General features: G+C 37.1%; 3 protein-coding genes across 5 annotated transcripts in view; 2 read left to right on the top strand and 1 right to left on the bottom strand.

Moving 5' to 3' along the window:
* Nucleotides 1-2,078, bottom strand: part of LOC103571062 (uncharacterized) — a 31,284-nt gene extending 29,206 nt beyond the window's left edge. For both annotated transcript variants that reach the window (XM_014442507.2, XM_014442505.2), the window contains exon 1: nt 1,910-2,078. The gene's annotated coding sequence lies outside the window, so the exon portion shown is untranslated. The remainder of the gene's footprint in view (nt 1-1,909) is intronic.
* LOC103571158 (putative SLC9B1-like protein SLC9B1P1) lies at nt 163-2,392 on the top strand. The gene is made up of 4 exons (XM_053740440.1): nt 163-331; nt 686-957; nt 1,451-1,552; nt 1,934-2,392. The coding sequence occupies exons 1-4, from the start codon at nt 163-165 to the stop codon at nt 2,390-2,392; spliced, it is 1,002 nt and encodes a 333-aa protein (XP_053596415.1).
* A 1,041-nt stretch (nt 2,393-3,433) lies between these two features.
* LOC103571063 (uncharacterized) lies at nt 3,434-12,777 on the top strand. Of its 2 annotated transcripts, XM_053740352.1 has the most exons (8): nt 3,434-3,537; nt 3,598-3,742; nt 3,884-4,072; nt 4,153-4,211; nt 4,807-7,676; nt 7,747-11,157; nt 11,225-11,350; nt 11,777-12,777. In XM_053740352.1, exons 2-8 carry the CDS (start codon nt 3,737-3,739, stop codon nt 12,286-12,288), a joined length of 7,173 nt encoding a protein of 2,390 aa, XP_053596327.1. In that variant the 5' UTR covers nt 3,434-3,537; nt 3,598-3,736; the 3' UTR covers nt 12,289-12,777. The 2 variants fall into 2 exon arrangements, with proteins under 2 accessions (XP_053596327.1, XP_053596326.1); XM_053740351.1 differs by having other exon boundaries at nt 3,434-3,742.
* The last annotated feature ends 13 nt before the right edge of the window (nt 12,778-12,790 follow it).

The raw sequence follows: 12,790 nt of genomic DNA on the forward strand, positions 1-12,790 counted from the left end.
AGATTTATTCTACAGTATCCCTGGGACTGGTCATTTCTCGCTGGGTATAATCACTCACTTCAATTAAATTATAATACTGTCGGCTGTATTTATAATCAGCTTTGACGTCATTAGACTTCGGGCCATTCATTATTTAGATAGATGGTAATTTTCAGAACGATTATGACTGGGATGTCACCGGTTGTTACTGTAAATTGTATACTTGCATTGGCTGAAAAGGGCTACGGGGAAGATAAAGATCTGGCTGGTATTATTGCCACGGCAACTTCCATTGACAGTATCCACGTCATTTCAATGTTTTCAATCTGCTTTACGCTCGTTTTCAGCGAAGGTATCCCTTTTCAAATTTATCTATCTTTTCAATTTAATCCTGCCTATTTATATACACCCATAAATAAATGTATACCCTCCAATATATACATATACATATACATCTATTCAGATGCGAAAAAAATTATCTGGAAACACATACCCTCAGGACTACGGGATCTGGTTGCAGGACTTGTAGTTGGAATAACGTTAGGATTTATATTTGGTTTTTTGCCTCACCGAAGTGCGGTAACTATTCACATCTTTGTTTTATAAATTACTGTAATAATAATAATAATAAAAATATAAATATATAACAACCGTAAACTTTTTCAGAAATATGTAACATTTTATCGTATAACGGGTCTGATAATAGGCTCGTTAATGTTTACGTCAGGGGCAAGTATGTTTGCAGTAACTGGTGGCGGTTATCTAGCGACGATGGTTATGTCATTTGTCGCAAGTTCCTGCTGGAAGCAACTTTCTGGAAATCCCTTTAACGTTATACCGTTTCAAAAAACACTATTTTTTATATGGCACTTTATGCAGCCAATTCTGATGGGAATAATCGGCGCTGAAATGGACCTAACGCTATGGTCGTCACAGCGATTTGGCCTCCATATTTCCTGTATTCTCATGGGACTCCTGGTTAGTATTATAGAACAGAGCGGCTACAGACACCGGCATAGTAGTCGCGTGTCATCGATTTACGGCTATATATCACCCATGGGTATTATGTGATATTTATCTATCTATATCCATATATATATAATTCAAAACGTATTGCAAGCAGAAAGATGGGCGTCAAGTTCTCGCAATGTTGTATTGTGCATGCTTCAGGCCATTACCTACCCCATACAGCTGCTGCCTTAGCTTTTTTTCGTTTTTTCATCTCACTCTCTTATTCATACATCCATCCCACTCTCTTTAACTTTTTTCGCTCCAGCTTATATTGTTCTTTACATTTACTCTCTTACTTTTACTATACTACTATCCGCACATTGACTGAAACCGTTACTCTGCCCTTCAACACACAACCTTTAACAACTCTATATTTAACTCACACCATTAACTATTGATTTTATTATACATATACATATAAATATATATTTTTCATTCTACACTAACATATTTCCCACAGGCACGAAGCTTCTTCGCGATCCTCGCCAACCAAGGAACTAATTTCAACATGAGAGAACGTATATTTGTAGCTCTAGCGTGGCTACCAAAAGGCAGTCTTCAGGTATATATCTATATATATACCTATTTATATATAAGTACCTAATTACCTACATAAAAAATTATCTATATAGATATGTAGGCATATAAATAAATGTAATGTCATTTATAATAGTGTATAAATTATTATAGTATCAATTAAAATAGAATAGAGAGCAAACGAAGCCGAAAGCAATTGAGTAAACTAACATATTAATTGCTTTTCATTCGGCGCTCATACAGCTCAATCGATTTTCCGCGTCCCATTTAAACGTTTTTATTACAAAATCTTTGTTTCCTCGTTATCCGTTATTACACGTGCGCCACACGATAAATAATAAAATATCATTTAATTGTAAATAAATAAAACGTGTATACATACGAAATTGAGTTGAGATAATTTCAGGCAACGCTGGCGCCGTTGACACTTGAGCACGCGGGGCAACGTGAGCATCCGGAAATAATATCACTGGCTACAGATGTTCTGAGGATGTCGGTCGTTTCAATTTTGTTCCTGGCACCCCTGGGAGCGATCATTATGATGGCCACGGGTCCAGTTCTCCTTAACAAGATTGACGAGGAGACCAAAACTCGACGTCGCCAGCTTAGTTTTCTCCAGTGGAGTAGCCTGCAACCAGTTAGACATAAAACAGTGTCTGATGATGTTGATGATCAAGATGTTGATGATCAGGATGTTGATGATCAGGATGTTGATGGTCAGGATGTTGATGGTCAAAAAGACGATCAACAACAGGAGTATGGTAATAATGAAGCTAATGCTGCTGATGATGATGATGATGTCTACAGCGATGATGAAATTAATAATGAGGATGACGAATCTTACGATCAAGATGTACGCAAATAGACACAATAAATTAATCCCACATTATTACAATATATGTTTGTTATTATTATCATTATATTATATAATGTAGCGTATCCGCGTGCCTTAAATTGTATACTTGGTATATACGCTCGTATTGCTGGAGTGTCATATATTTAAGTATTAATATATAGAATCATGCATTACAATTGGTCTCTTTTATGTATGTCCACATAAATATAAAGACAATAATAACTTGTTTATATATTGTTGTATTTAAAAGTGCGTCTTATTTTATTTTATATATTATATATTCTATTCAGCATTATGTGGAATATATGTATGTTAATTTATAGTATTTTTATCCTCACCTGCTATTGTTGACAGTAGATTTTTTTATGTTTATTTTTAAAAACCAAACACGTTTATGACTCACTACAATAATTGTTTTTTTTTATTTTTTTATTTTTCACACAAAATTGGTGGCGCAACTGATAATTTAATGTATGTCCGTGTGAAGAATACAAACAAAATTATATTATTAATAATTACCGCAGTAAACTTGATCACTCTTACAGCCAATACCGAAACCGACTGGACTGGTCACTGACAATGACAACATTACAAGTTTGGAAGTGGGGATACGGCTTCTGTCGCGGACAACTACCGCGGCCGACCCAATGGCGCCACTATTTTTTTTAAATTTTCTGCGCAGAATCTCGCGCACGCGCGATAATTCTGTCAATAAAATAACCGGGAATTTTAATTAGTTCAAATTGGAATTTAAATATCCATGGGATAATTAAATATATAAGTAATTACTTTGCAAATTTATAGTTCAAGAATTAAATATTAATTGAAGTAATAATTATTTATAAAAAATTTAATAGTGGGTAAATTATTTAATTTGAAAAAAATTTTATTGGCGCCATCTGCTTTAGAAAGCTAGATGTAAATTCAGTTTGTCGTTTTATCTTCAGTCAATATTTTTTTGATCATGGAGTTTTATAATTCAGTCAAAGAGTAAAAAGTGTCAGCACCAGCTGGACCCAGACCTACGTTAATGGGCCCGATGGGCATGGCGTTTTGATCTTGCTCTAGTGTCCTAGGTCTTCGTCTTGTGTCTAGTGTCGTTACATGTCGACTTGATTGCATAGAATCGACTTGTTTGCGAATCATTGAATAACGTATGTAAATTTTAGTGCTATAACGTATACATATATAAATATATTTTTTTATTTTTTAAGTGCAATCAAATAGTCTTATATTTCATCTGTTATCATGACACAATTATATGATATTGTAAATACAGTATAAAAAATATACAAAAATGTTGTGAAACTCTAAATAAAATTTTTTTTTATATATTTTCATCACGGCTAAATTATGGAGGTATTTATATTTTAATTAATTAATTAATTATTATTATTATTATTATTATTATTATTATTTGTTTATTTATTTTAAATAAAAATTATTGGAGGTGTATAATTAATATGGTATAGATTTTATTGTAATGACAATATTTTATAGGAGCATAACGGGTGTAAAAAGAAAAAAATGGATCAGTCTAAGGATAAAATTCCATCACGACGCAAACGCAATCTAATGCGAAATTTCATGCATCGTGATATTGGAATTGGTACCAAAGGTAGTGCCAGTACTAAATCATTTGAATTTCTTGCTGAAACAAATTTAGTTCTTAAAGATCATGAGGAAATGGTAAAATATTTTACTCCATATTTATCATGACTCATTAAGCAAATGACAAAAACATCAATATCATATTTTGTTAATTATAGAAATGCAGTATTCCTGGATCACCACGAGCAACTTTTCTTATGGTCTTCAGTCCAGACGGGTATGATAATTTATTTTAGATATTAACCTTAATCCCTTGAACGTGGCTCGCTTATGTCCATGAATTTTCGAATATTCTACTGTAAATAGCCTACTGTAGGCTGCCTACAGTCCAAAGAAGGTCTACGAATTTTTTTATTTTTCCTTATAGAATAACTTAGTTACCCATATATCAATCTTTTTAAGTTCTTGAAGTCTGTTCTCGAGATTGATAGGTGCTAGTTTCTTTTTCTACGTATCTTGCTGCAGATATTTGTGACCAGATTTAAATTACGAGTCTTACACAAGAAATACGTCAGACATTTTCATTCCACGTGTTCGTTATCTTTAATATTCTTACGTACAATACCATGGGTAAGACATACACAAATCGACATAAGTTTCTTGATATATGATCTTGCGAAAGACATACGTAGAAAAGGACACTAGTAACTAGGAGTCTTGCTCAAACACGTGTTACTTGGGTAAATAAGCAGCAGACGCTGATGACCCATGTTCAAAGCTTTGCTGTTGAAAACAGCGACATGGGATTAGGGTTAAATCAAAATATATTTCATCAGCCAGTTGAATGATAAATAAATTTGATTATTTTACAGAACAAAAGTCGCATCAACCCACGGAAATCACAACGTCTGTATAACGGATTTAACGACTGGAAAAAATATAAAAACACTGACAGGACACCCACGGACACCTTGGTGTATAGCATTTCATCCTTCAAGTGAATTAGTTGCAACAGGATGTCTCGCAGGACAAGTGAGAGTATGGGATTTACACGGTGGCAGTGAAGTCTGGACATCTTCTCACCCAACAGTGATAGCGTCCTTAGCTTTTCATCCATCAGAGCGGCTGTTAATAATAGCGACTCACAATCAAATTCATTTCTGGGACTGGCGTCATTCGGAACCATTTGCTGTCGCGTCGACACGAAGTGATAAGGAGAAAGTACGTTTCGTTGCATTTGATAGATTAGGAAGAAAACTAATTACGGGAATAGCGAATACTCTTCACACACAGTCGCAGTGGGATCGCGCACCATTCGATCAAGCTTACAGACGACTATTGAGACCTGACTATCGAGCGCCATTTGAACGAACTGACCTCAGTTCATCTTTGGGTAACAATACTGAGTCATATAGAATACCTTTGGTAAATATTTGGAATAATTTAAACAATCGTCGTGTGCAAGAATTGACTCAAAATGTGCACCCAGTCGCCAGAACTATTGACGAAATGTTCAGGGCAACAATCAGACGAAACTCACCCCGAGTTAATCCAGATGACGAGCATTTATCGCGTCACACCTTGCTGCGTAATTATGTAAGGGATTGGTCGATAGCAAGATCTATGGCGAGACTTCACTCGCGAATTGACGATAACGGTAACGTTGAGTCAAACAATCGCGATAATTCGTCGTCAGTCTATCAGCAAGGCAACGTAACGATTGAAGTCCGTCGTAATAGTTTTTTACCGCATAACAATGAAACATGGGGACCTCCACGAGCCGCAACAGGACAACGTCCTCCAGCTGCTCCATCATCAGGTTACGACATAAGTATATTGAGACACTTGTCGTCATTTCGCACAGTACCTCAGTCAATGCTTGAAGATATTTTCTATGAAATAGATCGTAATCGAAATGGATTACGTACTGCACGTCATTATTTTTCATTTGCTCCACGTGACGCTCGCTGGCGTGAATTAGCCGAGGCAGGTCAGCTTCCTCCCGTCCCTACTATGTCGTTATCAACGTCGCCGTCATCGTCAAATACTCCGTCTACTCCACGACGGCTTGCTGAAGATAATCGTACTGATTGTGATAGACAGTTAATTTATTTATGGGCAGAACTACAATTGAATCAACTGTACAGAAATCTTATTGATCAATATGAAATTCTAGTCAATACATTCTTTGATCCATCAGCCAGCGGTCAAGATGGAGGCGATTCTATTGTCAGAAGTTTTCTTCCAGTCTTTGAACGAACAATCGCTGACAGAACGCAACGTCTGAGTTATATTTTACGTGTCAATCAACTTCCAACTTCTTGTGATCATGTCGCTTTGGCATTTCAGCATTTACGTCGACAACGTGCTCTTGGCAGCTTGTGGGCATTGCGTAGAGCAATACACGATACAGCTGCTAATAATTCAAATTATTTATCAAGACTACGTAGTTTACGTGTGAGATTAGAAGTACAAGCGACGGAATTGTCAAACCAGACACGCAACAGGATGCGTAACCAGGTGTTCCAAGCAACTCTGGACAATGAACTGCGTGAATTAAGAAATTTAGAGAATCAATTTCACATGGCTAATTTTAGAATTGGGCAGTTGAGACAATTGTTCTTCCAGCTGTCATTAAGGCCACTGCAACCTTTTCGTTCCTCGCCTGTCAATAACGCTGAGAGACCAATTGATTGGGAAAAACTTAATCGATTGATCGGAATACCTCCAGAGGTTATTTCGCTATATGACAGAAATTTCCGAGCTGACTATAATTCATCACCGACATGGCAAAATAATGAATCACGTGACCCTGACAATAGCTCGTCAAGAACAGCCGGCACCTCGTCAAATAATATTCAATCAGGCAGACGTAATCCGGGTACTTCAAATAGACGTCTTTTTGAGCCGAGTCCTAACAGCGATGGTGGGGATGAAGAACCGCCACGTAGAAGATTACGTAGAGATGATGATGATGATAGTACTGGACAACGTAGTGAGATAAGAAATAATGGCCATTTTTCTACGGAAGCAACAGCTGATAACTCAACGTCTAGTGAAGAAGGACAATTTACTCAAGTACCACATCCTGTTTTATCCGTATTCACCATCTCGTCACGTTCAGCCTTTCAGCCCAGTGTTCCACGTAATACCGTTCAAAATCAAAGTCAAGATACTTCCAATAATGCCCAGTCACGTCAGCCAAATGCTAATCAAGGGACTTCGCAGCCACCACCGGCTCCACCATCGACAGCACCAGCAGCTGCAACAGCAGCAACGACAGCAGCTGCGACAACGAATAGTGAAAACTTTCGAGACGATCCTGTGTGGATGGCACTTATGATCACCGCTAGATTACATAGTTTGCAACAAAACAATGGAGCTAATGACTCGAATAATTCTAGTGCTGAAAACACTGCTACCGTTCCAAGCACATCAAGATTAGGGACCAGTGAAAATGATGATAATCCCAATGATGTTCAAGAAAGTGAGCTGCTGTTAAATGAGGATGAATTTATGGAAGTAGATGATGTTGGCTTTGGTGAAGAAGACGAGGAAGAAGAAAATGATTCGCGTGCTACTGAGACACGTCAAGTTGAGGAGGAAGATATTAATCAAGAGGATGTTGAAGAACCAGAGGTCGAGGAAGATGAAGAGGAGGAAGAAGAGGAAGAAGATGATGAAGATGCTGATGATAATGAAGAGGCTAGAATAAATAGTAATTCTGCTCCACCAGGAGTTGGTAAGTTTTTATTTCTTTTTCATACTTATTAAGCTTACAGGAAATTCATTAAATTAATTTTATTTTCCAGTTTGTTTCTCCTTAGCAGGAGTTAGTAGAGAGGAAGAAGTACAGAGTTCTAATACTGCAGATTCCAGCAGACCGAGATTGTCTCGATTCTTAGCTTCCACGTCAAGAGATTCAAATAATCAGTCATCTCGTGCTGTTGAAGATGAAGAAAATACAGCTGAGCAATCAGAAATTGGTTACTGGTTACTTCAAGAGAACAGTAATCCTGATTCAAATCAAGACAATGACGCGGGAACTAGTTCAAATTCAACACCTCTACGTTGGACAAGTCGCTGGATTCGCACGGGTCCTTCCAACCGTCCGACAGAACCTGAAACTTCTAGAAATACTTCATCCCGCACTCCTCTGTCTCCATACTCAGCGACGGCAACTCGCTATGAACAGCCGCCGCTATTTCCATTCAGAAGTCTTCGTGACCAACAACGACGCAATGAAGAGCAAAGAAGAAATTCAAATGAATCACGCAACACTGAAGATTCAAGCCACAGAGACTCTGTTATTAATTTACCAGCTCCACAATTAGAAACTGGTAATCACGTTCCTACATCATCAGTAATACCGCCTCAAGAATATGCGTTTTCAAATCCATCATCTCCACAATTAGATACTCCTGTAACTGTGCCAACTGCAACGGAACCACTTGATAGAATTTATCCATCAACATCATCAGCTCCAACTGCTACTGATACGGTGCCACCTAACACCAGTACTTCATCAGATAATCCTGACAGATCAATGGATCGTCGTTTAAGATTATTCTCTCATGGTAATATGCATCCAACCACATTTAGAGAATTGGAAAATGAAAATAATTCCCGTAATATGCATCCAACTACATTCAGAGAATTGGAAAATGAAAATAATTCCCGTGATTGGCATGAAATATGTGATATTTTACGCATTACTACAAATTCTATTTTACGTAATGATACTACTAATCCTTGTAACAACAACAATAATAATAATAATAATAATAATCATAATAATAATAATAATAATAATAATAATAATGGTGATAATGATAATAGTAATAATAATAATAATAATAATAATAATAATAATAATAATAATAATAACAGTAGTAGAAATCAATCAGAATCATCATCATCAAGACCAACAGGATCACGGATTAATACACAAACATCTGAACTACGAAGTCATATGTATGAATTTCGGCAAACAAGATACAGATGGTTAGCAGCGCTCCAGGATTTACGATCACTCCATTCTCGAAATAACGAACCACGAAGTACAAATGACAATCCAGTAGCTTCAACATCACGTGATATGCATGACTCGCCTTCTGTCGAGCGATTGCGAAATTTCAAAAAAGCTTTAATACAAAATTATGAACGTCAGCATGGTGGATCATCATCATCATCAGCAGCAGGACCATCGTGGTTGTCAAATCAACGTACCACGACACAAAATGACTCAAATAGAACTAGCGGAGAGGCTACTCCAGTATTTACTCCAGAACAATACAATATGCTTGAAGAGCTGTCAAATTGTATACCACAAGAGTATGAGGCTGATGATATATTTTATGAGAATTTCCTTTCTATTTTAGATGGTCGTGATTACAGACCTAGTTCTAGTTCATACTCAAACTCAAATAGTGATCACACCTATTCAAATTTAACAATGAGAGACATGGACAGTACGACAGAATCACCTACAATGTCTAGTTTAGCGCACCGTCTTTTGAGCAAATGGACTCCACTGAGCTCCAGCGCAGATCCATCATCCTCGTTGGGCGACAACGGCCTGCCAAGTACTGAAATTCGCCGCATAACACCTGGAATCGCTGAGTACATTCGTATCAAAACTTACGCACGTGATTACGTCCGTCAAAGAGACGACATGTGGCCGCTACGTTCCGCCCTCCACGGTTTGGACACCCACTTGCTGAACTACTGTCGTAACTACTTGCCGGACTACGTAAACGGCACGTCATCAAGGGCTAGGAATAATCCGCGAAATTTCTCCGCAACAATACAATGCATTGGAAGAACTCACTGGAGTTTGTCGTTTGCATTTGAAAAAGTCCGGGCAACCCTGGATACAATAAATGAAAATGGAGCTTACGAAAGACTTTGCTATATATACGTTATCATTCGCTTGGCTTTGGAATTGATAGACTTAGTATTAGCGCAATCTATTGTTATGTATTCTGAATCAAGAGAAATTTCACGTGCGTCAGAGCGTCGAGGTGCGAGACATGACCAAGCTTCGACCTCAGAACCAAGAGACGACATTAGTCTGATTGAAAGTACAAGACAAGAATCAACAAGTAGTAATTTGAGATCCACAAGATTACTTGGTAGCGCAGAAGTGTTACCAATGCCTCGTATGTTTATTTTAAATTATCACAGACTGGCTGAACGACTGGAAAGATTATTTCCAAACTCAGTGATCTATCAAAATCAAAATAATAATAATAATAGTAATAACAATAATATCTTTACGCCTACACCGTCAACTTCTACTGCCAATGATTCTCCAAGACTGGGAAGAAATACGGGTACTGCATCTGAAAGTAGTACTCTGTCTGCCGAGCTGCAAAGTATCATTGAGAGGATTCAAAATAATGTCAATTCACTGTCTGGTATCGTTGATGATACTCGGCTGTCTGAACCAACAAATCCTGCTACCACAGGAACCAATAACAGTACCAGTAATAATACCAGTAGTAATAACAATAACACGAGAGAGTATCCGAGAGTACGACATTACCCCCGACCAATGCGTCTGCCAGATGACGATATACTGAGAAGAATAAGACGCCTGAGTGCAACAATTCTATTAAATCGGGCATCACGGCTAAGATTTTATCACCCATCAACAGAGCCAGCCTGGTCACCACCAATACGTCGCATTACGTCGTCACGAGACGCACCGCGTCAGCAATATTACAATGTACCAGTTGTGCAAGTGAACAACGTCCCTGTAAGTGACTTTAATAATTTACCAGGTCATCGTGATAATGTACTGAGACTGCCGCCACCTTCTTACGAAACTCCACGGCGTATAATCACGACGAGAATTCAAAGACAAAATGCCGTTCAGTCCGACTCGTCGAACTCATCATCCTCGCAGGGCTCTGATCACGCGGTACCGGAATTTGCCTCACCACCAAGTGAGTCTGTAAGAGGTTTTCCGTGGACACCGATGATTAGTTTGAATGAAATAGCACGTGCACGATTTCCAGGACTTGTTGCAGCGGCTGGTATGGCTGCCGAAGCTGCTGGTGGACGTGGGGAGGGTCAAGAACCTCCATCTAATGACGACAATGATGATGTGGAAATAAGAACAGAACACGTTCCGATGTTTTTCCATGGACTGGAGTTACAGAGCTATCGGGTCCAAGCTTGGGACTTTTCAGATGGCAAAATACCTGATATCAGAGACTGTAAGTTTACTTTTACTTTTATTTTTTTTTTCTTTACCTCTATTACAATGTCATTTATTTTTTTCAGCTGAGAAAAATGTTGTTGTACGTGAATGCAAGATTCATAATGACGCAAACATTGATATTTCATCAGATGGAAAATATTTGGCAACTTTATTGCCATCCGGACGAATTCATATGTCAACAACAATAGGTAAATTAACATCATTTAATTAATGGCATTCTCAGACAGTGTCCCCCACTTTTCAAAAATATGCAATGACTTAATTATCACAAAAAATTACAATTGTCATCAATTAGGAGTTAAACGAAATTTGTTAAATAAATTCCAGCCTACAAAATTTGAAAATTCGTATTGTAAAATTTACATGAAGATTTTACTGAAATTTTCCAAATTTCATTCAACTTTTAATTAATAATTAAGTAATTTTTTTTTAAATTTAAATCTTACCAAAATTGTGACCGGTTTTCAATTAACTCCAACTTTTTTAAATTAACTGATAAAACTTTAATGCGGTTGACAGTTCAGAGCATCAAATATTTAAAAAACGTGAGAGATATTCTCTGAGAATGCCCTTAATTAAAATGTACACATAATTTAATTCTATTAATTTGACAGGAGTCTACAGTCTCGATTGGGAGACTTTGGGCAAGCGGTTGCACTCAACAAAAGTGGATCAAACAGTAATATCTCTGTCAATATCACCAACCCATGGACATTTATTAGTTGGCCTAGCGTCTCGTCGCGTCCATGCACCCTCGAGACCCTTTCCCATGGCATTAATCTACAAGTTTATCGACCGTCCCGCCGAGGAGGATAGTGCGGAAAAAGAGACGAGGACACCAGAGGCCCGCGAAGATGAAGTACTCGATCAATACATGCCATACAGTTTTGAATCTTACGTTCCCTCATTCCTACGGAATCCTCGGGTGCACTCAAATCGGTACGCCGCACGTACCGACGAAGACCAAAAAGACAGTCAGAAATCAATGGTGCTTTTGCGTGAACTGCAGCAGGTTAATCGTGAGACTGCTGGATACATGAGTTTAAATTGCATAAGATGGGTACCACAAGCTGGTCAAGGAATTATTTATGCAACCAATACTGGTCAACTTAATATTCTTCATTGATTCCTATTTATATTTAATAACAATTACCATGATAAAATTATTAATAATATTAATATTAATAAAAATAATAAATAACAGAGTAAATATAATAAAATAAATATTATTAAATGAAAAGGGAAATGTAGAAGCAGAAAATATAAATGGCAAAGCTCGGCAATTTTTTTTATAGAACAATATACTAACGACTTATGCTCATAAGTCACTATCAGATTGTGGAATTAAAATCTATTTGACTATTCATTTTTTTTAGTTATATTAGTGTATTGTTTTAAACATTTTTTTGCTTTTGTTTTCTTTTTTTATCTATTTTTCTTGTCTAATAAATCTGTAGAATATATATTAAATTTTTGATAATTATTTTTATTTAAAATAAATTAAAATTTATTTGTTATTTTCACTGCGTAATCGGAGTGGTCATTTGTGATAGTGGCATCAAGCTCATTGAATTGATTGTAAAAGAGTAAAAATAAATATGTATTACTACTCTAACTTTAATTGTTAT

Source organism: Microplitis demolitor, chromosome 7 (assembly GCF_026212275.2).
Source record: "Microplitis demolitor isolate Queensland-Clemson2020A chromosome 7, iyMicDemo2.1a, whole genome shotgun sequence".
NCBI lineage: Eukaryota > Metazoa > Arthropoda > Insecta > Hymenoptera > Braconidae > Microplitis > Microplitis demolitor.